A 25733-nucleotide genomic window follows, 5' to 3' on the forward strand; every position below is an offset into this window, starting at 1 on the left:
ATTCCTGCATCTTGCAGGGACCTGCATGGTAGCATTGCCTTGGTCAATTAGCCTTTTTACTGTGAAACAGTAAAAAAAATTACTTTTATAAGGATTTTTTTTTTATCTTTGTCAGTCTGATGCATCTTTGCTGCGATTCCTCCCTCTATCCCATTTTTCAACTTGAGCCCAATGAAGTTTGTTGTCTTGCTGTTGGTGGCTTTTACTGACTGTTCAACATCTTGTTGTGCCTGCTAATGCTGGGAGGTGGGGTCTGAAGTGCTTTCCTTCGTGTCTCTGCAGTGATGCAACTCTTGCTGAGTTTCTCTGCTGCGAGCACCTGTCTGAGCTGCTTTCCCAGGCTGCCACACCTGCCCATTGCTCTCATCTCTAACAACTTCATTCTTTCCAGACTGAGTGAAGTGTTACAGAAAATGAATATTTACAGCTACGGGCAAACTTGTGTGAGTGCTTGTGAAGGCAGCTGGGAGTCTCAGACAAAAGAAGGTTGCTAATCAGAGCATAGGCATTTGTTAAACTGAGCCTCTTGTTGCTTGAGCCTTGAGCCAGAGCCAGCCTGTTCAGGATCCTGCTTTCTGACAGTCTGTAAGCCTCAATCCACCCCTCATCCTTTTGCTTACAAAGGAGGAGGCAGCTGTGTCTGTTCCCATAGGCAGAGGAGGAACCTTTTGTTTCTCAGCTTCAGGATTGTAGTGAACAATGTGGGAGCTGGAAAATCTCGGGATGCAAATCTCATTAGAAGCCTGCCTAAATCCCCATTACAGACCCTGAGCTAGAGCTAGCAGAGGTGTTAGAATGTGCTTACCAGTGCCTGTGTTTGTGTTCCTTGTTGCATCAATCACTGCTCTCTCATGGTCAGAGTGCCACCAGGGCATCCAATGCCCTGTCACGAATGTCTGGGATGGGGATGTGCGTAGGTGTCTGACTTTCTCCCATCCCTGTGGTGATAACCTCCTGTCCAGGCTGGCTGGGTGGCACCTCATCAGTGCTTGGAAAGGAGCATGATGGCAGATGGGTGGAGGAACTCTGTGCTCCATCCTCTCTGTTAGACACCAAGCAGATCTGATCCAAGCAGAGTTTCTGCGAACTCGGGGTCTCGCTGTTTCTCAGGCTCTTCTGTGCTTGCTTATGGTGCTTCTGCCATTCAGGGAAACAGGGGCCATGCAAACAGCCTGTTCCTTGCAATTTTTGGGAGTCTGACTCTGGGAAATCAAGTAGGTGTTGATTCAAACGGTTTTCTCGCAGAACAAACTATTTCCTTTTTGCAAACAATACCAGGTACGCTACTTTGTGCCAAAATACCCTCTCCATATACTGTTCAGAATCTTTTATTTGGGTTTGGTAGCTCTCCATTAATATTTTGGTGCTCTCCATTAATATTTTGACACTGGATTCCGATTTTGTTCAAAGTTGTGGAAAATCTCTGGAGATGTGAGTTCTGACCTACAGAATACACTGACAGCAGGTACCTTAATATGTTCAGAACACCATAGTCATAAAATAACACACAGAGCTAAATATTGACAAGGCTAATGGGCTTTTTGACTTGTTAAAGAGTGTATTTCCCATCTCTGAGTTTGACACATCTGTTTTCTTAGTGGAAAGATAAACATGGTCCCAGGAAGTGTGGTGACACTGGTACTGATTGTTGCTATGCTGCTGTTGGAAGCTGTGTTGTTGAATGCAGCCCGGTTTCATTCAGTGTTCTTTTTTCAGGTACTCCCTAAATTCATGAGATGGCCAACACCATGCAAATCTCCAAAGATGAGCTGGAGGAACTCAAGGAGGCTTTTGCTAAAGTTGGTAAGTCACACAGAGGAGGGCACCTTGCTCCTGTCTGCTGCACATTTGAATTGGATTTATCCCACCCCTGTGATGAGCAGCAGTGCCAGCAGGATGTGGGCATTCTGCTGGTCTCATGATTGTCTCTGTGCCGAGGAGTCCCTTGGCAGCTTTGTTGCTTCTGGCTTGTCACTTTGGCCAAGGAGCACAAAGGCAGGAACAAGGCAGTCTGGCTATCAGGGAGCACTGGCAGACAGCCCTGCACTCTTGCTCCAGGGTGGGCTTTGTTGCTTCCTGATGGCAGAAGAAATATCCAGACAGGCTTTGCATTGCTTTGGCCTTGGCAGCACTTCAGGGCTTGCAGAGTGCTTGGTTCTGGTGGTGTTGGTTTGGCAGACTGGCTGAGCTGTGTGCATGGCCAGTGTAGGTGCTGCATTTTTGGCTTGTGCCAGGTGCATTTTGGGGCTTGTAGGCAAAACTGAATTTGTTTACCCGGCCTCAGTGGAGCAGCTGGTGGTGATGATCAATGCCTTGTGCTGAGCACACCTCCATTGCCCTCTGGTGGCTCCATCTCTGCTGATCTCCCTCAGCTTGCTGTGCTCCAGGCGCTGCACAGCCTCCTCTAGGGGCTGCTCCTCCTGCCTCCCAGCTTTCCCCCTGCCCTGGCATCACAGAAGCCTCTGGCAGGCTGCTTCAGGAAGCTGAAATGGGCAAAAATCTGACATAATGGAAAACATGTTTTTCTGTTGGTTTAGTTTCTTGCTATGGCTTACTGAAGGGTCAGAGAACCAGCAGGGAGGGGTGGGATGGGCGCTGGAGCGCAGCCCGGGGGGACTGAGGTCAGTGTGTTCAGCTGGGGAACCACACCCGGGACTGGCACTGGCCAGGCTCAAGTTGCACAAGCACTGAGAGCCAGCATTTTGTTCTTTTAACTGGATATGGGCATCACTTGAGCACTGGTTATATATATAAAATCATAGTTGCCTCTTATCTGTATTGGGTGGTAGCACCCTCTAGGGCAGGGTGGCTGTGAAAACTCTCACTTGCTCAGAATTTCCCATCTGCCAAGAGAAATGAGAATTTCAGAGGCAACTGATTCTCATGGAGCAGTATCCTCTATTGTAACTTGAAGGAAGTTGCATTTTAAGGAGTTCCCTCTCCTCTCTTGCTCTCCTCAAGACTTTTGCAGCAGGTAGAAGTGACCTGCTGCAGAGGGAGTTGTTCCTTGGGAGGAAGCATGGTGTTTCTCTCTGTCTAATGTGCTTCTTAATGCAGTTGCATTAAGGCTGGGATGTAGGCAGCCTGTTCTGTCCTTGGATACATTTAAAATTATTAACCTCTCTGGAATGTGGTGGCTTTTTTGTCATTAGTGTGGGGGAAATGATCAAGATTAGGTTGGAAACATGGAGAAACACAAGTCAGATCCTGGTTTCTTGTAGGAAACCAGCTCACCCTGCTCAGGATGTGGGTCCCTGTTTGGTTTTAAATTATAAAGGCAGTGTCAGAACTTTAATATTAATGAGGAATGTGCTAATTATCCTGGATGTACCCACAAATGAGATAGGATCTGCCAGTTCTTTTCAACTGCCTTGTTTTGTGTGATTTAGGCATGGTAGAGCCTGCAAGCATGTGGGACACACCTGTCAGGAGTGTCTTTAATGCTCTCATTCCCTTTATTCTTGCCTGAAGGAGCCATGTTTGCCCTGGGATATGGAACTGGTCACTGGCTGGGTCACTGCCTTTCACTGAAACTTCGAATAGCATCTCCAGTGAATGGGAACAGAAGCTGGACTAAGACTGCTGTGTAAAGTGAACCCTGTTCTTCATCTCCCAGCTATCTGGAAGATTTGGAACACAGCTGAGAACCATGGTTATAGCAAAACTCAGCTGGTTGGTTTCTAGGATGTCATGAAGGAAATGTGGGGAGGAGGAAACATTTCAGAGGGTGATTGCTGCTCACTAAGATATGCCCTGCTCCAGTGTACAGCTGGTTGGGCTTCCTAGAGACCTGCTTGAACTCCAGCATGGGGCAAGCTGCTGCTCTGGATGGGTAGGCTGATGGGGCTTTAAAGGTGTGTGTTTGACCAGCTTTTCTGTCTGCAGCTGGACTGGATTGAGACATCTGGGGATGCTGGGAGGCAGTGAGGTGATTTACTGTGTGCTCTGTCACCACTTGCCTTCCATGCCACTTGAAGGTATTTCCTCTCTCCCATGCAACTGATGTGCTGTTCTCTGACAGCCAGCAAAAGGCATGAGTCCCATAGACATCCTTATTAGAACAGTCCACAGGTGAGAAACCACTGCTGAAGGTTATCACCAAAGCCAGCTGTAGTACAGACAAGCAGCTCCCACCATCCTACAGGCAGTTATTTGTCTTGGAACTGATCCGAGTTGTAAAGAGCAGTGGGGGAAAAATAGCTTTGTCATGTTTGAAAACAGTAATTAGTGGGGCATTGGAACTGTCTAGGCTTGGAGTGACCCACAGCTTAGTGGGAGAAGAACAGGTTGCTCCAGATCTCATTGGATCTCTGGATTTGTTCTGTGGAACAGGTGCCTGTGTGTGTACTTGGCCAAACAGGGGCACTTCAGAGGGGAGGCGTGGCAGAAAAAAATCCACAAACTTGCTCTGTTTATTTGTCTTCATTCTCTTTCCTTCTAAGATAAGCAGAGATAAGCATCTTTTCTGGAAACATGAAGTACTCAAAAATCATAACTGGGCTGAACACTTTGTGCAGCACTCCAAGGTGGTAAAACAATGCTCCAAGACGTTTGCTTAGGGCAAATAGGGATCTGTGATCCTATGCTCCTGCTGAGCATATGTCCTTAAAAGGAAACGTGTGGGTTACTTTCCCCCTCTAGCATCCTGTTATTTAAGCTATTTTAAGTGCTTGTCCTCAGGAGGAAGCTGAGCTGGAGCTTGAAGCAGCTTTTGGGATTCGTGGCGGCTTTGCTGCGCCACCTGCACACGGCAGAGGTGCCGTGCCTTGTGCCATGACCTTTCCCAGGTTTAGAACACTGGCATGCATGCATCTTTCAGTAGAAATAGGAAACTTCAGATGTGCTGTAGTTTCCTTTCCATCAGGCAGACTATAATGAATCCAGGCTGTAGCTTGTCTGTTAAAACAATTTCACTTTCTTCCATTAGTAATGCTGGGCAGGCCGCCGAACCATTTCATTTGGGATGGCTTCTATTTTGACAGCCTCTTCAGCTGCTCAACACCAGCTCAGATTTTGTTAGAGAGTTCTGTCTGAAGTCAGGGCTCGTTGCAGGACATCCAGAAAGGCACCATATGATGGGCCTGCAGTGATGCTGGAAATAATTTTGGAACTGTCTGGTACTGCAGAGGTGGAGTTTTTTGGTGTTTAATTTTTTTTTTTAATGCTGCTTCTTTGTACATTTGATGCCAGAAGGGGAACAGAGACAGTAGGAAGAGAAGCAGCTGCCCTGTGGAATAGGGATTGCAGGTCTATTTGTCATGTCAGTCTGGTTGACATGTTAAGAACAGCTCCATTTTCCATCTCATAGTCAATCACTACTTGACTCTGCTGCCAGAACCATGGGCCAGCACCACTTTATGGTAAAACCATCAGTTTTAACACTCAAATCTGCCCTTCTGTGGCCAAGAAGCCAAATCTTGAAATGAGAGCATCTTCAGTGCAAAACCAGTATCTTGGTGTGTGGTCTTACAGTTAAACTAACATACCTGATTTACTTATAATTCCCACTCCCAAAAGTCTGGCGCATGGATGCCCTTTTACTCTGTGAAATAAACCAGTGATTAATTTTTTTCCCAGAATACTATGGCTGAGTAGGTCATACAAGTGGATATTTGGGATATTGTTAGGGGTTGCAAGAGCTTAGGTCCTGAGTCCTGAGAATTAAAGGTTTTGAGTGAGCTAGGGTGTGTCCTTCATGCTTGATTTTGTGCTGTTTGTTTGAGCCCAGTGCAGCCTTTCCTGATGGGCAAAATCTTTCTTCGTGCCATGCTGCTGATCTATGTGAGCTCCCTTGTGAGTGTGCATTTCAGGGGCTCTTCCTGTGGCAGAGCTCCTATTTATTTTTTTTTTTTAGTGCACAAATGTAAATCTTTGAACTAAGCACACCTGGAGGACTGGGAAGATGCTGATTGCAGGAGTGAATGAAAGCAAACTGGGCAGATGTTGACCCAGCTTGGAGTAAATTCCTCATACCTGCCCTGCAGGGCTTCATAGGTAGAACCAAGATCTTAACAGGTTTTCAGCATCCTTTTATCCATATGTCCCATATTGGAGTTGCAGAATTTGGAGCTCAGTTTCCTACTGTCTCACCTAAGAGGCTTCTGCCTCATTAAATACCATGTAAGGTTTTATCCCTTCTGCATCTGAATAGGCTCAGACATAGCACATGCAAGCCTGAATCAGAAACACTTCTGAATGCTTAACCTAGACACAAAGTCAAGAGGAAAACCTTTACCAAATCTGAATCAAAATTGGATCCCATCAAGGATACAATTTATATTTTGAAGTCTTATTTTTCTCTGTCCTTTGCCTGCTGCTTACATCTACTCTTACATTTGCGTAGCTGTAAAACTGGTGGTGCATTGACTGGAAGAAATGATAAACAGATGTTTTTGGATTTACCTGCTTAATTTGGCAGCATGCTGAGGGATTTTGGTTGGTTCAGTCAGGCACAGGCAAAAGCAAGGGAGTTGGCTGCAGGCTGAGGGTGAAAGTAAAGTTTTGTTTTAGGTTCATAGGCCCTGGAGATTAGGAAATCCCTTCTTGACTTATTTTCCTCACTGGCTGTAAGGAGGGGAAAATATGCATATTGTAAAGTTAGTTTCAGTAATAAAAATACTGTAATAGAAGCTGTGATTTATCTAGAGGGGAAATAGTTTGCTCATGACATCTCAGGCTGGACTGTTAATAAATCTTGCCTTTGTAAGCTTGTATTATTTCAGAATAAAATTCTAAAATTGAAGGCCAGAGAGCAGCCTATTGTTATCATTAAATCATTGCCCCAAAACACTTTATTTCCTCAGCACTATTGTAAACACTGACTTTTCATGAAGTAGTTTAGTGTATTTATTATTCCACTGGAATTGATGCTCTTCCTTAGTCTGAGACACAGAGACTGGGGTGTAGGAGGGAGTACAGATTTGCTCTGGTTACTTCAGGTATTTGCCACTGAGCAGTTTCACTTTCTTGCTAACTGATAAAAACAGTTTTAAAATCCCATATTCCCATATGGATCTGGAAAATGAGGCTGGAGTGGTGGTGCAAACGTGCTGCTTGCTGGAACACTGCTGTGAAACAAAACCTAAAAACCACAGAATCCTCATTAAAAGTAAATTGACCTCCACAATTTGGTAAAAAAAACCAACCAAAACTCTGGGCCTTAGAGCTATCCTGATTGTTTTCTTTATTCTTGAAAGTATCTCCCTTGAAGCATAAATACTGACCCCAGTGGCTGTGGTGAGATTCCCTCTTGAAGATAACCAAATTCTGGGGCTGGTGCAGCTCTTCAGGCACTAAATTAACTTCCCTGGGCTGTCTGTAGCGCTTGCCTACAGCAAAGGGATTTTAGCATCCTGTTACTGAGCCAGCACCAGCACAACATGCCCTGAATCCCTGCCTCCCCAAAGATGGGGCTGGAGGGTCATACTTTTGTCTTGAGGTGTGAATCTGGGCTGTACAGCTGCTTCAAATGCTCTGTCTGCTTGGGGACCCAGCTCTGCTGAAATGTGGGTGCCAGCTCTGCTGTGAGCAGCACTCTGCTCATCCTGGGGAAGGAGGCACCCAACCCCTGCCTGTGGCTGGAAAACATCACCTGCCTGAAGAAAGTCTGGGGACGCTGGATTTGCCATGTGTGGTCAGTAGATGTGGTGATATCCCCAGAGAGGTTGGGATCTGTGATGTGCAAAGCTCCAGTGTCACACTGGATTCTTGTTTTCTCCCTCAGGTAGGTGACATTATGTCACTAAACACATGGCACTGCTGTGGCTTGGTGATAGGCTGTGAAAGCCAATGTCCTGGCAGAGCACTCTTGGGCAGCAGTAAAATATCTGCAATTTGCTGTCAGTGTTAAATGGAGAATATCATTGACAACATGATAAAAATGCAACTGCAGAGCTGACTTGGTGTTTTTAGTTCAGAATATAAGAGGTGCTGTGTTTCTTGACCATCTATTTTTAACATGCAAGGGCTGTGGTATTTAGACATAAAAAGAGACATTCTGGAGATTGTTTATGAAAATACAGATGTTCTGTTGTGAAACTTTAACACCAGACTGGTCACATGTGCCCAGAGTCATTGTGGGCAGTCCTGCTTCAAAGCTGCTGTTGCCAGAGCTGGAGGGCTCCCAGGACTTGTGCTGGGGCACTCTCTGAGGATGTGCTGTGTGTATGTACTGTGTGCCTTTGGTCCCTATGGGTGTGCTTTGTACTCCTTGATATTTTTGGTTTTGCCCCATGAAGCTCTTGGACATGGGGGGGTTCACATTTTTGCCCCTCTGTTGGGGGTCAGTTCTGTCAGGTACAGGGACATTTCTAAAACCTTCTGCTGCCTCTTCTCTTCCTCAGACCTCAACAGCAATGGGTTCATCTGTGACTACGAGTTGCACGAGCTGTTCAAGGAGGCCAGCCTGCCTCTCCCTGGCTACAAAGTGAGAGAGATCATCCAGAAGCTCATGATTGATGGTGACAAGAACAAAGATGGGAAGATTAGTTTTGAAGAGTTCGTCTATGTAAGTGATATTTCTGAATTGCCAGCAGCCTGGGGGGCCCCTTTTAGACAAAGCTAAGGAGATGAGATCAAACCTGACTTCTCAGCCACTTACCCTAATCCTAATTTTCTTTTGACAAACTCATCATTCTAGCCATGTAAAAATCAGTTCTCTGTACAGGTATCTGTATATGATCAGTCTTTTGTGCTGTCATTGACAGCCCTTAGATTTGGACAGAGGAGAAATATTGGTTGGTTTTTGAACAAAAGCCAATCAACCAACCAAAAAGAATCCATGTGGTTTTACTATGTGATAGCTTCATTGGAGGCCAAAATACTGTTTCCACATGATGTGACAACTGGAAAGAAAGACTTGCAGTGATCCAAGCTTACAGCATTTACTGGAAGCTATTCAGTTTTTCCAGGCACACAGGCTTGTTTTCCCTGTGTATCAGTATAATTTCCTTTCTTGGTTTAATGGGACTACAAGTATTTGCTAAAGAGTTGAAAGGGCATCTCAAGACACACTTGGATTTGTGTTAGGTGCTAATCTAGGAAAATCCAAATCTCTTGCCTGGAAAAGGAAAGCCAGGAATAAGGGTGATGAGTACAAGTTGGAATATCAGTCTTTTTTAGTAGAAATGGGCCAGAATTTAAACATTTATTAATTTTTACAAAAATGCAAGACTTCTTCGATGTATGTTTTTCATCTTTTTGATTCTCTGATGACTGAATGCTGAAGGAGTAATTAAAGTATGTGCAGTACATTGAGGGAGCTGTTTTCATGCCAATTAGTTTTCTTGATATTTCTTAATTTTTCTTCACTTCCTGTTCCTTAATTGTTTTCAGACCCTCTGAACTTTTTGAGTTCGGAGCCATCTAGTAAGTTGGAGTTTGCAGTTTGTAAACACTTGCATGCTGGGTGCATGTTTCAGCTGTTGGTTTGAGCTGGTCCATAACTCTTAACTTTGCGCTAGGAAGGAAGAAATAAATCTCTTCTGTCACATTTGAAAGGTGCCAATGATTGAGTAAAGACAAATTGTCCTAAGACAGCTGCCCTAAGGCAGCTGAGGTGTACATTAGCAGCAATGCTTAGCTGTATGATTTTTACAAACTGTACTCTTGCTCTGAGCATTTTTGCTGGAGTTTATGATACAAAGAATGGCATGAACTGTCTTTACATTGGGACCAAGTGACTTAGTGGTACCTCAGCATTAGAGCACCTATTCTCAAGAATATAGTAGTTAACCCAGGAAATTTTAAAATAAATCGATCTAAAACAAAATCCTTGTGGTTAAAGCCAACCAACCAGAAATCCCCCAACTTTTGAACTCTCAGATCTTCAGTCAGCTTTACCTGATCAACCTCTGCTTGCCATCAGGAGATTATTTAACTGTGCTTATCATCATTTTGACTTGCCACCTTCCCTGTGTTTAAGGAACAGGGAAGGTAAGGTGTGACAACCAGCAGCCTGGCCCTGTAGTTTCATTGTCCTTTTCTGGGTCATGTTTAGAGAACCTCTACACATTTCATTTGTATTTTCAGCTTGGCTTAAACTAATTTAGTTTAGCTTTGAAAGAGTTACAGTAGGCTTCCAGCCACTGAATGTATTTTTTTACTAATAGCTGCTCAGTTCTGTAGGGCCTTGGGGCCACTAACAGTAGCATCCAACCTGTGCAGATGGCATGTGCAGTCTTCTGTGCTAAAGCATCTCTTCTGCCCTCCAACAAGAGGGTGTTTCACCAGTCAGGTGAAGCCTGCTGTTGAGGAAGGGGGAATCTTTACTTGGAGCACTCATTGTTACACTTTATTGCTGATTTGACTTACATGCTTAAAGAGAATTGTTGTTGGGTTGTGGATGAAGTCTTTTGTGTGAATTAAAGTCACAGTCACATGAGCATCTGGCTTACACAGAAGGGTCTAAATTGCACCACAGCTTTCTCAAGTTTGGCCCTGCAGGACCTGCTGCATGTGTTACCTGTGCTCAGACTGCAAAGGTTTCATGCTTTTTTTTTCTTGTGGTCTCTTGAAATCTACTTGTAATGGTAAATATATGCAAGGTACTTAATGCCTAATGCTTCTGTTTCAATAGGCACTTGCAGTGTGTGTTTGGGAAAGTGGGATGACTGCCCACTGTCCATGGCAGATTTAATACCACTACACCCTTGCTGGGCCCTTCACATTTGCTGATTTTACTGTGAAGTTTGCTTTAAAGCTGAAAAGAAATAACTCCTTCTGTGGTCCTTTTTGTCCATGAAGATGAATTTTTCTTGCCTAACAGAGCACTTTCAATTGTAGATTTTCCAAGAGGTGAAAAGCAGCGATATCGCTAAAACATTCCGGAGAGCCATTAACAGGAAGGAAGGAATCTGTGCCATTGGGGGCACCTCAGAGCTCTCCAGCGAGGGCACCCAGCACTCCTACTCAGGTACCACTGCCTCTCACTTTTCTCTTGGGTTTTTGGAGGCCCTGTGCCAAAACCAGCCCATTTCTACCCTGCCATGCCATGTGCTGTGCTCTAGTTCTCTGAGAGCGGAGTGATCTCACATCAGGGTGAAAGCAGGACAGAATTTGTGTGCTGCAAATTTAACAGTGTATAAGTTAAATGTGTTCTTATTTGCTTGCTGATGAAGTCCTTGTGTCACACTTGAGTCTGATGAAGTTTTAAGTAACAAGTAGATAATAGAAATGTTCTGATAGTTGTGAGACTCTTCTTTCTTTAAGCTTTGTGTGACTAATAAAATGTATGGTAATGGTAGTGGGGCGGTTTTTTCCCTGGGCTATTGTACTCTGCTTCTTTTGGGAAAATCTTTGTTATGAAAAAACCTGTATTAAATTTATGATTGGTTATCTTAGAGGAGGAGAAATATGCCTTTGTAAACTGGATAAACAAAGCCCTGGAAAATGATCCTGACTGTCGGCATGTTATTCCAATGAACCCAAATACAGATGACCTGTTCAATGCTGTGGGAGATGGGATTGTGCTATGGTAAGTCATGATGACATCTGAATTAAAGAAGTTAAAAATCAGCAAAATACCTTTCTGAAAATGCAGTTTGGGGAATTGTCATCCTGTTCTAGGCTGGTTTTGTGACTAGTGTGTGTGCACAACGTTCTGCAAATATAAAAAGAGACTCAGTCTCTCAGGCTTTCATTGCCATTGTGTGATGCCTCAGCTTTGGTGCCAGCTGATATTTTCATCCAGTGCTTTTGTTTGGGCTTGAGACTGAGTTTGCTGAGGGGGCAGAAGGTGCTCTGTGGGAGCAGGAGTTGTCCTGGTGCAAACTCAGCTGGGTGCTGGGTAGCCTGGGGAGAGGCACATGTGATAAATGACCCATTCTCCTGGATGTTTAGGCAGACAGTGTTCTCCATGGGAATGTTAGTGACCTTATTATGCATTAAGCCAAAAATGGATTTTCTGGGAGTCTTCTTGTTCTTTTTAATAACTGCACTAAGTAGGTTTGGTGACTTATTCTGTTACGTGCTGAGAACAGAAGGCATCCAGGGCTGCTAGATACCAGCAACCTTCTGTGTATGAGATTTTTGTTGGTTTTATGGGTTAGGTTAATTTATTTTATTGTAAGTGGATTAATATAGTGGAGAACTGGATCAACTTGGAATTTCAGGATCTCTGTATCAATACACAAAGTAAGTTTAAGTGAGTGACATCGTCTCTTTATACTGCTTTTATTTTTTAACTTTAGCTCATGATGCATATTTTTAGTTTATTTATTTCCCAAGTTTCAAGTAATTCATGGCTTTAGGCAAAGACTGAACTGAGTAGGAAGTAGTTCATACTATAAAGTTTAAATTTGCCATTTTTGGTGTTGATTAAAAATTCATTGTGCTCACATGCTCCCCACTGAGCTCTCCAAGTGTTTGTTCTTTTTTGGGGCAGGTTTTCTTGCCAGCAGTAGTAAACCTTTACAATAGGAGGAAGTTTGTTGTCTTACTAGAATGTGCAGTGGATGTCAGCAGCAATGAGTCTTCACTAGTTCAGGAACTACACTGTGAATAATTCATGTGCTCTTTTTGCTCCAGCAGCTGAGATCAGTAGTGGCTGGGAACATGTTTAAAGTTTCAGGCTTAGCTATTAGTTACAAATACATTCTTGATAATGTAAATATTAACTTCTGATTTATGCAGTCTTGATTTTTATGTAAAAAAAATTACACAAAAACAAGCAGGCTGAAGGAAATGTGCTTTGTGAGTATTGTCACAGTGCATTGAGTTTTGTTCAGATTAAATACTAAGTGTTTTTCAAATATCACTGGTTTTCTTCCTAACAGCAAAATGATCAATCTTTCTGTTCCTGACACAATTGATGAAAGAGCAATTAATAAGAAGAAACTCACACCATTCATAATTCAGGTATAAAGCATTTCTGTATTTTATTTTCTGAAATTCATATAATAATATAGAATTAATGAATGTTGCATGGTAGTTCAAGGCGTTATTGTGGAATGTTGGAAAGGAGCAAATTTTATAGCTTCTGTTTAATTATTAAATGCAGTTTTGTACCATGCATAATTGACAGTTCTGTGGGCATGGTTAAAAAATGCTGAATTAATGACAAAGTGGGTAAAGTGGCTGAAATGTTGTGCACACATGATATTGCTGTGGTGATTAGGTACAGCACTGTCTTTTTTAAACAATGTGATATTGGTGTTAACCATGAATCATTTCATACTAGGGCAGGTTGTTTTTGTGAGGATCCCTCTGTGTGTGCAAATTAGCACTTCTCTAGCCTTATTCTTGTCGATGCCACTAGATGCAACTAACTCTGAGGCTGAAACTAAATACCAGAGGCTGAAATTAAACCCTGGTGCCTAGTTCTGTTCTTATTGATTCAGCCTCCTGCCACCACAGCTCCCTTAAAACTTCAGCTGGGAGTGTTTCCTGTGAGCTGGAGCAAGGACAAGGGGGGAACCTGCACTGTGCTGGTGCTGGATGAAAGGGAAAGCAGCATCTCCCTGGGCTGTGTGTGACTGGGCTCTGCTGTTTGCAGGAGAACCTGAACCTGGCCTTGAATTCTGCGTCTGCCATCGGCTGCCATGTTGTCAACATTGGCGCAGAGGACTTGAGGGAGGGGAAGCCCCACCTGGTCCTGGGGCTGCTCTGGCAGGTCATCAAGATCGGCTTGTTTGCTGACATCGAGCTCAGCAGAAATGAAGGTAATGAAATCCTGAGTGATTCCTCTACAGCATGGACACAGCCTGGCTTGTGCTGCCAGCCCCAGCCCTGCCTCTGCCTCTTCCCTCCCTCCTCTCTGCTGGATGAAGGATTACCAGGGCATGTGCCAAGCTGAATGCTCTCCAGCCTGTTGGGAGCTGTGCAGCAGGGTTGTGCAGGTGGGCTCTGCCAGCCTGGTGATGTGTATCAGCCTTGCAGAGCTGGCTGAGCACCAGCCTGTAAGTCAGGATGCAGCTTGGCTTAAGCCTGGGCACACACTGCTGGGTGATGCCCTAGGCTGCTCCAGCTGCAGGCTCCTGTGGTGCTGGGATGTGGCAAAAGCTGCTTGGATCCTTTTAGGATTATAGACAACTGCATAGCTTTCTCAAAAAAAAAAAAAAAAAAGGGCTTCAGCTCTGTGGTAGTTACTTGGTTCTAAAATCCTCCTTGCTACTGTCAGTGGAGCAGTTGAGCTCTCACTTTGTCCTTGATGGTGAGAGACTGATGCTGCAGATCTCTCCCAGTGCTCACTTGGTCCTGCATGACAGCCTCCAAAATTTAAAATTTCAAATCATCTGAAGAGCTGTGATATTCCTTAATGTGCTATCAGAGCATCCAGATGGATGGAAGGGCTTCAGTGTCTTTTATTTAAGCTTCCCCATCATGAAGTGTTGACATTGTTTGGTTTAGATTGAAAATTCATGGCAGAGGAAGCACTGGCCAGCTGAAAGGGTGCTTATCTTGGCTCCTTTGGGTTTTTTTAATGGTGCTTATGAAACTGCTTGGAAGCATTTTTCATTGAGACAGAAGTGCATTTGCATTTAGCTTCCTGTCATCAGCTTAAAAGATTGCACATAAAGTCCAGAGAATTTTGTTACACAAGAAAAGGGAAAATACTTTTTTACACATATATTTCTAGATCATTTATACTCTCTGAGTAACAACCCACTAAGGAAAACTCTGCTAATACCCAGAATATTTTGACATAATCAGTAGTTGGTATTGTACCCCCCTGAAATCTTGCTGCAGCTCGAATTCTGGTCTGCAGGTTTGACTCTCCCCTCACAATCCTTTTTCTTGTAGCACTGGCTGCCTTACTTCGTGATGGTGAAAATCTGGAGGACCTTATGAAACTATCCCCAGAAGAGCTGCTCCTAAGATGGGCCAACTTCCACCTGGAAAACGCAGGCTGGCACAAAATCAGTAACTTCAGCTCAGATATCAAGGTACCAAAACTCTCCTGGTTTGCAGTGCCTGGGAAAAGGCTGGAGCTGGACAGGGATGTGTTTGCATGTGAAAATGAGGCCTTTCCTCCTCAGGCAGGACCTTTCTTGACTCTAACACACTGAGTGCTCTTACCAGGGGTGTTTGGATGTTGTATTTGAGGTCCTGCAGTGCTGTTCTCTCTTGCCATGAGGCTGAGCCCAGTGTTGAACTGTCTGATCCTCCAGTGCTGCTGTTGTGTGTCTTAATCAGCTCTGAAACTGGTATTGCTTATGTGTTTTCAAATGTCCTTAATCCGTATTTTGATGGAGATAACAGGAGAAATGCTTCACTGGAGAGTGAGACTTCCACATACTCTTGGCAGGTGATGGCATTTCATCTAAAATGTCATGGGCTGGAGAGAGGAAGGGAAACAAGAGCTCTTATTCTTCACCCTGGGTTTAGTAGGAATGGGAGTGGGGACGTGAAATGGAGGATGATGACTGTGGATCAGTGTGGGGCATCTGGACACTGGTCTCAGCAGTTTTCTGGAGCTTATTCACATGGCCAGCAGTTTCAAGTAGGAGAAAGAGCATTGAGATAGAAAAAGAAATTGATAATTGAGGTGTGTGAAGATCATAGATCTGACCTGTTGTGTGCATGGTCAGTCTTATTTCCACCTTCAGAATTACTTACAGTTTTGCTGATAGCTGTTAGCTTCTCTGGTGCATCCCCTAGACTGCCATGATATGCTGAGGTCCTTCCTAGTGCTGAGGACTAAAAGGACATGTAGTTGATAAATAATCACCACAGCTCTTGGCTCCTCCTGCTTTGTGACCATCCCTGGCCTCTCTCCTCTGAGCTGTTCTAGCTAATGCACAGGCACAGAAGAAAATGTTCAAACATCTTATAATCAGCTTTTTGCTTGGAATTTGTCTTCGCTGAGCCATTTTCATCATTGCTGTGGCAGTAGGAATGGCTAGAGGTTTGGGCTGCCTTGGGGCATCTGGGGGCCATGAGTGAGAGCAGCATGGGGTCATTGCCTCCTCCAGCCACTGCAGAGGTGGCTGTGACACCAGAGCTTGTAGCAAAGGCAGCTTTCAAACAGTCAAACCACATAATTGTCTTCTTAAATATTTCTAACCTTTTCCCTTTGTTTCCTTTCCTGCTGCCTGGATTTCTACCATTGTGCTCTCTTTTAAGCTTACAGATTTTGGCAATTCAGTAAAGGTACATAAGCCAATTATGCATGGTGACTTGCTAAAACTGAGCTTGAAATGAATTGTTGTGGTGTATTGTATTCACTGCTGTGCAGGAGAGCTGAATTTTCTTTTTCATTCATTTTAGGATTCCAGAGCCTATTTCCACCTCCTCAATCAAATTGCCCCCAAAGGGCAGAAAGAAGGAGAGCCTCAGATTGATATTAACATGTCAGGTTTCAATGTAAGTATTCAGGCTGTCATGTCCTCATCCTGTAGGATCCTGAGCTCCCTGTACCCTGTCATTGCCCTATGACATCTGGGTAACCTGGTATCTTAATTTCTAGAGAGTGTACAGTGTCAGTGACCATGTGCACACCTCAGGTGTGTGCTCAATGAGTGCTTGCTGCCAGCCTGGTCACTACCCTCCAATTAACAGAGATAATTGAGAAATCCTCTGTGGCCTTGCTCCATTGGGGAGCATATTGACTTCTTTTGAGCCACTAAGTTCCAAAAGCATTAAAATTTGACAGCATGTGAGCTTGGAATGAGAAGAATGCTAAGAAAATGCTAAGAAAAATAGCAAGACAAGCCATGGCAATGGCACAGCAGCAAGGGTTGGTGTGTGTGCCTCATCCCTTCGCCCAGTTAGTGACTGATGCCAAACATGGACTTGTGACTTTGCTCCAGACAGTGGTCAGGAGCTTCCCATCTGCTGTGCAGTGTAGCCCAGTGTGCTCCATGACAGCTGCTGTCCATTGCATCCCTGCAGGAGAAGGATGACCTGCGCAGGGCAGAGTTCATGCTGCAGCAGGCGGATCGGCTGGGCTGCCGCCAGTTCGTCACGCCGGCTGACGTGGTCAGTGGCAACCCCAAACTGAACCTGGCCTTCGTGGCCAACCTGTTCAACAAGTACCCAGCACTTACCAAGCCTGAAAACCAGGACATCGACTGGACCCTCTTGGAAGGTGATGGCCCTTATCAGTTACAAAATTAGCAGGGGGGGACTGTCTAAAGTAAACAATTGTGTCACTGGAGGCTGTGCCCTGCAGAGGTATCTCTGTTGAATTAACACTTATGATTTGAGGCTTCAGTGCTGCAGTGCAGTGGGTGTTTACTCATTTGGGGCAGATGAGAAGGGCACCTGGCAGCCTGTTCAGCTGCTCTGACCCTGTTGTGGAGCCTGAACCTGTAGGCACACTGCCAGCACCCCATCACTCACCATGCTGGGGAGTTTGGTTTTGCCGTTTCCTGTGATGGGCAAAAAAACCTCAGAAATGCAGTGAGATGTCCATGGGAATGCTAATTGTTGGCACAACTGGGACTGGGCTGTGACAGCAGTTAGATAACACCCATGTGAAGGACCTTTCTGCTCCTTTTTCTTGCAGAAAGAGCAAAAGGCTCTTCTGAGGCCTGGTGAAATCAAAATTACATCCAAGACTAGATAGCAGGGTCACCCTCTTCCTTTGAAATAGAGAAAAAAATACTCTTTTTCTGCTTGAAACCTCCTGGTGAGCTCTGCTGCTCAAAGCTCCCTGCCTTGCAGGATGGAAATCCCTGCTCAGCTTTGAACTTGCAGAATTTGCACTGAACCTGTTTTCCATCATGTAGGAGAGACACGTGAGGAACGGACCTTCCGCAACTGGATGAACTCCCTGGGTGTGAACCCCCACGTAAATCACCTCTATGGGTAAGCTTCACACAGCTTTTTTTTTTCTTTTTATTGTTGTTGTGGAAATTTTAAACACCTGTAAAGAATAGTAATTATTCATGATGTGACAAAGTCAGAGTGCACTCAAATCTCGACGCATTAGGCTTAATCCGTGTTTTCCACTTTAGTGATCTCCAAGATGCACTGGTAATACTGCAATTATATGAGAAGATCAAAGTTCCTGTTGACTGGAATAAGGTTAACAAGCCTCCATACCCTAAACTTGGAGCAAATATGAAAAAGGTAAACATGTCAAAAGACTTTAAAGGAAGCCATGGACACTAAAACTTCCTGTTCGAGGCTTCCAGTCAAGTGTAGGTGTTTGTGAGTGATTTTGCTGTTTAAACTCTTGTCCTGTGTAGCTGGAAAACTGTAACTACGCTGTAGACTTGGGAAAGCATCCAGCTAAATTCTCCCTGGTTGGCATCGGAGGGCAAGATCTGAATGATGGAAACCCAACGCTGACACTGGCCTTGGTCTGGCAGTTGATGAGAAGGTAGGACCCCTCTCAAACATGTGAAACTTGAGAATGGAGTACAGAATTTGGAAAGTGTCTTCCATGAGAGCGTTGCAGTACTGGAATAGGTTACCATGATTGTAAAACCTCTGTACTTTGGGGGGTGTCTGAGACACACCTGGACAAAACTGTGATGGAGCTGCACATGAGAGGCTGGAGCAGACACCTCTGGACAGCCTGCTGGTGGACCTGTGATCATCCTGTGACAGGGATCGCCTCTCTCACCTGCTCAAGTCTGGTCCACAAGCAGAAACCCTGAGCAGTAACATTACACAACTTTTATGTTCTGATTTTTAATTGGAAATTGAGAGGGAAACATTCTGGGGCTGCTTCATAGATCTCTTTTGCATTGGAATGGGGGAAAGAAGAAATGTAATAGCAGAAAAAATTGATCTTCCTGTTACCTAGTTCTGAAGAATTGTAAGATTATGCAAATATATGTCTGGAAACAAAGGTGTGTAGTAGCTTCTAATTTGACATTAGAGCTCTGAATGCCAACTCCTGAGGTAATCCACATCTTTTAGGTAATGGAGCAAATGCTCAATGATAAAACAGTTTAACAAGTGTCCTGAGCCCAGGCAATTTTGTGAGCTCCTATTAAAGGACATGAAATGCTAGAAAGACTAATGCTTTAACAGAAATCACACTTCAGATAAGATACATGGTTCTTTCTTTTTGCTAAAGGATTTCAAAAAAACCCCAAACCCAGAACTGAGACTATGTAAAGGCTTTCCAAGCTGCCATGGCTCATGTTGCATCCTGGCTACATGGCTTTGTCCTGGCTCTGTGCCTAATCTTGTTCTCTCTGCTGGTTCTCAGGTACACACTGAATGTCCTCGAGGACCTGGGTGATGGTCAGAAAGCCAATGATGACATTATAGTCAGCTGGGTAAACCGGACCCTGAAAGAAGCTGGCAAGTCCACCTCCATCCAGAACTTCAAGGTACAGGTTCCATTCTTGCCTACAAAAGGAGACAGTGCCCAAAAATTTTTTCCTCAGCTGGAGGAACAGCAGGGGCATCTTAAAGAGGACAGGATTCAGACTGTGCTGGGAACTGAGTGGCTTCAAGCTACAAGACAGGAGAATGTTTAGGACTGCCCATAGTGGGGAATAGTGCCTAAGGAGGAGGGGTGATCTGGGGCAGAGTTGGGGAGGAGATGCTGGAAAGCAAAGGGGCTGGAGCTGGTGTGCATTTGGAGGTGAGCATTGTGCCTTGGGCTGTGCTCAGCAGGGCAGAGCTGCTGCCTGCACAATGATTGCTTCTTGGGATTTCCAGAGCACTTGCAGCAAATTGTAGTAATAGTGTTGTATTATCACCAAAGCTGAGGCAGCAGTTTGGTTTTCCCTCTGGTCCACCTGGGAATAGTCACTAACACTGCTGCTTTGAAAAGGCTCATTTAAAACTTCTTTGGCTGCATGTTGCAGAGCAGCTGAGTTGAGGTGAGAATTATGGGCACTCATCTTTACTTCTCTGTCCCTGTGTTCTCTAGGACAAGACCATCAGCACAAGCTTGGCAGTCGTGGATTTAATTGATGCCATCCAGCCCGGTTGTATCAACTATGACCTCGTAAAGACTGGTCAGCTATCGGAAGATGACAAGCAAAATAACGCTAAGTGAGTTTGCTCTCTAAAAGCTGTTTGGCATTGAAAGGGTGCACATTCAATGTGCTGGCCTCAAGCTGCAGGTGTTTTGACCAGTTTATTGCTGTGGTTTTCAGTTGTTTTTAGCACAGTACTTTTTACACAGGCAGCACTTTGTGAAATGGAGTTGCTGTCCTTGCCCGTGACGCTGGAGGGAGCAGTTGGCTGAGCTCTGGCTCGCTGAGAGAAATGCAGAGCAGCTCCAGCAGTTCTTACCAGTGATACTCCATTTCCCACCCCTTTGTTCAGGCATTTGAAGTGTTCAGCTGGTGGCTTGGAGTTTTGAAATTGAACTTTTGTATGTCTTGTGTCTTGTTGAATCACCACAGATTGTCAACTTTAAAGTATGCATATTAAAGCATGCCTTTGAAATGTGTGTTCTGTGACTGTTCTGCAGTGGTAGAATGACAGCAAAATTTCTGGCAGATAATAGCCTCACTTTGTTATTCATAAGGAGCAAACAGAAAAGGAAGTGTTACATGATTAATCCTTCATTATATATGCTATTAGCCCTAACAAATATTAATTAAAATTCTTTAACTGTCAGTAAAGTGGACTTGACATTCAAAGGTCAATTTGCACATTGAAAACACTTTACTGTGGAAAAGGAAAACAGCAAAAAATGAGAAAAACTTGTAAAACAAAAGGATGTGGTGTGAACGAACTGTTGAATCTTGAATCTTAATAAAGAACAGGTGAAATTGTGTTGCATGGGGCAGAATTTGACTTGCCATTTATTGACAGCAGTCTCAGTGCTGACCACCTTGTCTTTCCTTGGTGAATAGGTATGCTGTGTCCATGGCAAGAAGAATTGGTGCCAGAGTTTATGCTCTTCCAGAGGATCTTGTGGAGGTGAAGCCAAAGATGGTCATGACCGTGTTCGCCTGCTTGATGGGCAGAGGAATGAAGCGAGTATAAAAGGGATGATCCAAGTAAAGAAAGAAAACCAAAATGCAACAAAAACCCAACCTGCCACCCTGGGTGCATGAGTAGCAGATGGGCTGTGACCACGTTGAAATGCTGTTGGCCTTGGAACTGTTGAAGTTCAAAGGACTTTGTTTTGCTTTGCAAGACAACTTTATTAAAATTCTCAGGGGGAGGAGTTATAACCAACAGACGTGCTCTTTTCCCAAAGGAACATTTAACTTATCAAGAGCTCACAGAAATGCATTCATAGCAGACCTGCATCTTGCAATATTGCTCTGGAGCTGTTTTCACTCCATTATTTCTCAAATACTTGATGTGTGGTTTTATACCCTTGAGGGCTATAAGGTGGTTGGTATAAGTTGTAATGGAAACAAATCTAATTTCTGTCTGCAGTCCACTTTAATTTCTGTCATACAGTCCACGCATATTTTAGGTTTGACCACATCCTTAATTTTGCAAATAAATCTACAGTACAAGTTGGGACCTGCAGGCCAGCTCGCAATGCTAAATGAGAAATGTGTAATTAGGAAGATGTACTTCCTCTGGTATTCTTTGTACATGGTGCTTTTTTGTACATCTAACTATTTTGATTACTTTACAAATAAAGCATGGCAGTTTTTTCTCTTGCTGCTTATAAAAAGGGGTATTTTTTTTTTGTTTGTTTGTTTGTTTTTTAAGGTTATACTGCATATGATAATACCACCATCCTTGGACCTCTTGCAGTAACATATGATCATGTTGCTGATGGCACGGTTACACCTGAGAATGGAAGTGAATGCATTTTTGTATGCATCTTGGTTCAGTTCTGTGCACCTAGAAAATAATTTTTACGAAAATCTGCATGAAAACTATAACTTTTTTATTTAAAATGCTGTTAGATACAAAACCATACTACATTGTGGAGAGGTTTTGTGCAGGGAAGAGGCAAATGGTATAAACAGCAGGGTTCAATAAAGTGAACAGCAAATGTGCTGGAATATAAAATTATTTTTAGAGATAAATGGAAGGAAGCATTGTCGCCAAAGAAGGAAGATGCTGTATCCATAGGATTTCATATTCTCTTGCTTTGGCAAGCTGATTGCTATATTTTGAGATCATATTGCTATTCCAAGCTATTCAAAGTGATGTAATATGGTGGCAAAGCATCAGTTGAAATAAAAACATTTAAATACACGCTTCTCTCCTTATTTGCACTGACCCAGCATGGCAGCCTGTCTTCAGTTCCAGGTGGTGCCATGCACAATCTTCATCTTTATTGGCCTGGTGTAAATCTGATGCCAGGTACTGGTCCTTCAGAGCATGGTGAGGGGTTGGTGCTGCTGGCAGCACAACAGGGAAAGGTCCCTCAAAAGCAATGTTTGTTTGAAGCAGCAGCTGCTGTGGGGTTGTGCCTTGGGGGCTTCAGAGGTTAACATTTGTATGAGTATTTGTATCACTAATTTAGAGAAAGGGAATTAATTTTCCTGTGTGTAGGAGATGGAAAAAGGGCAGGTGAAAAGGAGGAGATGAGCAGGAGCCCTGCCATCTGCAAGGGTGGCACTGGCTGGGAGTGCTCCCTGCTCTGGGTGTGGGATGTCAGAAAACCACCCCAGTGATTCCCTTCATGAAGCCTTGTGCAGAGCTGGCTGGAAACTTTCCACTGGTACAATTTTTTCACAAGAGAAGTATGTTAACAAAGCTTCCCACAGGAAATTGCATGTTTTCACTCAAGATGGAGCGATATACGGTAAGTAGAGTCACAGCCATCCCACTGAAACTGTTCTGGTGATTTATGGCACTGGCTGGGGGTGTGGTGTGATTAAGGTCAAAATTCTTGGACTTTGGAAGTGGCCATGTGCATGTGTACTTTCTTGCCTCTTTTGCCTCTGGTACCAGGTTAAAGGGGGAGAAATGGGTACTTTGACAATTACGGAATGGGAAAGCATCTCCTTGTGCTGGATGTATTTAAGAAAGAAAAGTTTGGGGTCCAAGCAAAGTTGATCTCTCACACTGAAGGTCCAGTGCAGGGCAATCAGGACAAACCCAGTGCTTTCTCTCCAGTCAGCACTCTTAACAAGCAGGTTTTCAAATAGTTTGTTTTGTCAAACACACCTAAAATATTCAAATCACATCAAGGAGATGTAAACATTTCCTTCTTCCTGCAACTCTTTTTGCTCTTTAATATTAAATTATTTGTTAGTATTTATACTTTGTTTTGCTTCTTCAATTACATGCTTTTTTGTTTGCAAGGGTTTTTTTAACAGTGTCAGCTTTGTTCATACTGTATTTTTGTTCTAAACAGTTGGACTTGCTGCTGCCCTTGTGGGTTGTTCTTATCCTGCATCTTAAGGTCCTCCTTCAAATGTCTTTGCCAGCCCAGACTGATTCCTCAGGGTCTGTGTTTTCTGGCTGTCTTGTATTCCTTGCAAGTTTCATTTTTTGTGGATTAAAAGTATGGCCACATGTTCTCCCTGAGCATACTGTGTATAACTTGTTAAATATTTCTATGACTTTTTATCATAGCACAGAGGAAGCAATTTAGTTGTGTTCCTGTTACTCTTTAATGAGGTAGTGGTGTAAAAGTGGAAGGAATATTTTCTCAAAATGTTTGGAGAAGGCAAGGTTCTTGTCCATATAAATTTTTCACTAATTTGTATTATTCAATGGAAAAATGGAATCTTTTAGGGAATTAAGAAATTGCTGAGGTGGACTTTGCTTGCTTTTTTGCTTCTGCCTTTTCCTATTGCAGCTTGATAGAGAGTAATGCAAAAGCAAGAAACCAGCTGGAGTATTTTTCCACCACTTCTCAAAGTATGTGAACGGAAGTGAAGGAGGGAAGTGAAGATGATGAAACAGCATAGACAATGTAAGCAAAAATTTATTGTATTGACAGTTAAATGCTTTGCACAAACCTAACCACAAATATAATGAGGTGCAGCATGTGTGGTTTTGTGAAGCCCCACTTTGTTCCTTCCCTGGTGTAACAGCAAAGGTTGGTCCTGCTCTGCACTCCATGGCAGGTTTCCCCTGTCAAATTGTGCAGGTTTGTGTGTTTGCAGCCCTAAACAAGGGTTTATTTCTCTCTTATCAGCTTGGGGAATTCCTCTAAGGACAGGGACAAATGTGGTGTGTCTAGCACACATTCCTTTGCTTCCTTCTGTGAGCACCCAGTAAACACTGGATAAGGGCTTTTAATATACCTGCACAAATGGAAAATTCCATTTGGGAGGACAGAGAAGGCTGATCTGTGTCTCCCAGCAGCTGAAGGGAGGCAGAGTGGGGACTGTGGCACTGGAATTTTGCTGGGACAGAGCTCCTTGACTGCATTCAGGGAGATAGACACAACTTGTACAGCCCATCCCTGAGACAAATTACCTCCTTGCAGGGGTAAATGCAGAGCCACATTAGCTGAGTTTCAGAGCTGTGAGAAACACCTGAGTGATAAAATGTTTTACATGATGGTGTTTTTGCCTACATCCCCCCACACTGTGTTACATTCCAGCAGCAGAGATCCCCATGGGCCTGCTGTGGGAAGGCGCCACGTGCTCACAGTGATGCTGATGGACTGGGCCTTTCCTCAGGACTCCAGATGTCCTGGAGCACGTGCAATTTATTCCTATTTCAGCAGTACTCACTCGCAATATGCCCAGTATGGGCTGGGCACAGGAAGGCAGCCCCTCCCAGGGAGGTCACGCCTGGCTGTGGTCAGTTGGGAAATGGGGAGGGCAGAGGGGAACATTCTTCCCAGCCCCACATCACCAGCACAAGCCCCAGCCCCGAACTTGCCAATTTGAGCATTTGCATTGAATTCTGATGTTAGCATTTCAGATTAGAGTATTGCCCATGAAGGAAATAATACATTCCTATATAATGAAATTTCTTTATTTGCATATAAAATCCATCTGCCATCAAAACCATTGCTCATAAACAAATTTCAAGAAAACAAATAATCAGCCTCCACTTTATGACTGAAACACCATTAAGAGGTGGCCAGCAGGATGCCCCATCCCCACGTGTGGCAGGCGAGTGCCAGCAGGATGAGCTGGCCGGGCAGGGCAGGGGGCCTGGGGGCCACGCTGGTGCCAGCCACCCTGCACCTGTCCTCGGTGGCCATCTCCAGGGGCACAGGGCAGTCCCCCAGGGGCCCAGGGAGGGGCTGCTGGGCTGCTGTGCTGTTGGCAGGGCCCGGGAAGGCGCAGTCCAGCCCCTGGAGGAGCGCGGCCGTCCAGCGTCGGAGCCAGAGCGTGCTGCAGTCGCAGCTCCAGGGGTTGTGGGACAGGAACACGTACCTCAGCCTGGGCAGGGAGGAGAACAGGCCCACAGGCAGCGAGCTGAGGTTGTTTCTGCTCAGGTGAAGGAAGTGCAGCTTGTTTAGGTACAGAAAAGCAGAGTTTGAGATGGAGGAGATCTGGTTGTTGTTCAAGTACAAGTTTCTCAGGTTGAGCAGCTGCCTGAAGGTGCAGTCCACAGCGGTGATTCTGTTGGCTTCAAGGTGCATGGTCTTGAGCTGGATCAATCCTTCAAAAAGCTGATTAGGCAAATCAGTGATGAAGTTGTGGCCTAAATTTAACATGCTCAGTCTGAGAAGCTTTGAGAAAGCTCCATTTTGGATGATCCATATCCGATTCTTCCTCAGGTTGAGATCGTTCAGGGTTTCCAGGTCCTTCAGAGAGTCTCTGCCGATGGCCTCTATGTGGTTGCCCTCCAGGGACAGCCTCGTGAGGCTGGAGAGGTTCCTAAAGGCTTGTGGGACATACCTCATGTTATTGGAGGCTAAATCAAGCCTTTCTAAAGAAGGCAAGTGTGAAAATAGAAGTGGGTGGATTTCAAAGATGTTGCAGTAGGACAAATCCAGGCTGATGAGGTTTAATAGTCCTCTGAAAGTGTTTGCGTGCAGG

General features: G+C 44.3%; 2 protein-coding genes across 3 annotated transcripts in view; one reads left to right on the forward strand and one right to left on the reverse strand.

Annotated features, from left to right (window-relative positions):
• Nucleotides 1–22029, forward strand: part of PLS3 (plastin 3) — a 27958-nt gene extending 5929 nt beyond the window's left edge. Inside the window, exons 2-17 of one of the 2 annotated variants that reach the window (XM_005419797.3) lie at nt 1717–1803; nt 8343–8506; nt 10783–10912; nt 11341–11473; nt 12774–12855; nt 13493–13658; nt 14740–14882; nt 16063–16089; nt 16207–16302; nt 16831–17026; nt 17670–17748; nt 17898–18012; nt 18132–18265; nt 19106–19229; nt 19778–19902; nt 20715–22029. In XM_005419797.3, coding sequence (XP_005419854.1) covers nt 1737–1803; nt 8343–8506; nt 10783–10912; nt 11341–11473; nt 12774–12855; nt 13493–13658; nt 14740–14882; nt 16063–16089; nt 16207–16302; nt 16831–17026; nt 17670–17748; nt 17898–18012; nt 18132–18265; nt 19106–19229; nt 19778–19902; nt 20715–20847 — 1914 coding nt within the window. In that variant the 5' untranslated portion in view covers nt 1717–1736 and the 3' untranslated portion in view covers nt 20848–22029. The remainder of the gene's footprint in view (nt 1–1716; nt 1804–8342; nt 8507–10782; nt 10913–11340; nt 11474–12773; nt 12856–13492; nt 13659–14739; nt 14883–16062; nt 16090–16206; nt 16303–16830; nt 17027–17669; nt 17749–17897; nt 18013–18131; nt 18266–19105; nt 19230–19777; nt 19903–20714) is intronic. The other variant, XM_005419796.2, reaches the window with a different exon arrangement.
• Nucleotides 22030–24743: 2714 nt separating this feature from the next.
• Nucleotides 24744–25733, reverse strand: part of LOC102037142 (nyctalopin-like) — a 1314-nt gene continuing 324 nt past the window's right edge. Inside the window, 1 exon segment of the mRNA XM_031056099.1 lies at nt 24744–25733. This exon segment is cut by the window's right edge and continues 24 nt beyond it. Within this exon segment, the coding sequence (XP_030911959.1) occupies nt 24815–25733 (919 nt within the window). The 3' untranslated portion in view covers nt 24744–24814.

The sequence above is a fragment of the Geospiza fortis genome, unplaced genomic scaffold (genome assembly GCF_000277835.1).
Source record: "Geospiza fortis unplaced genomic scaffold, GeoFor_1.0 scaffold157, whole genome shotgun sequence".
Lineage (NCBI taxonomy): Eukaryota > Metazoa > Chordata > Aves > Passeriformes > Thraupidae > Geospiza > Geospiza fortis.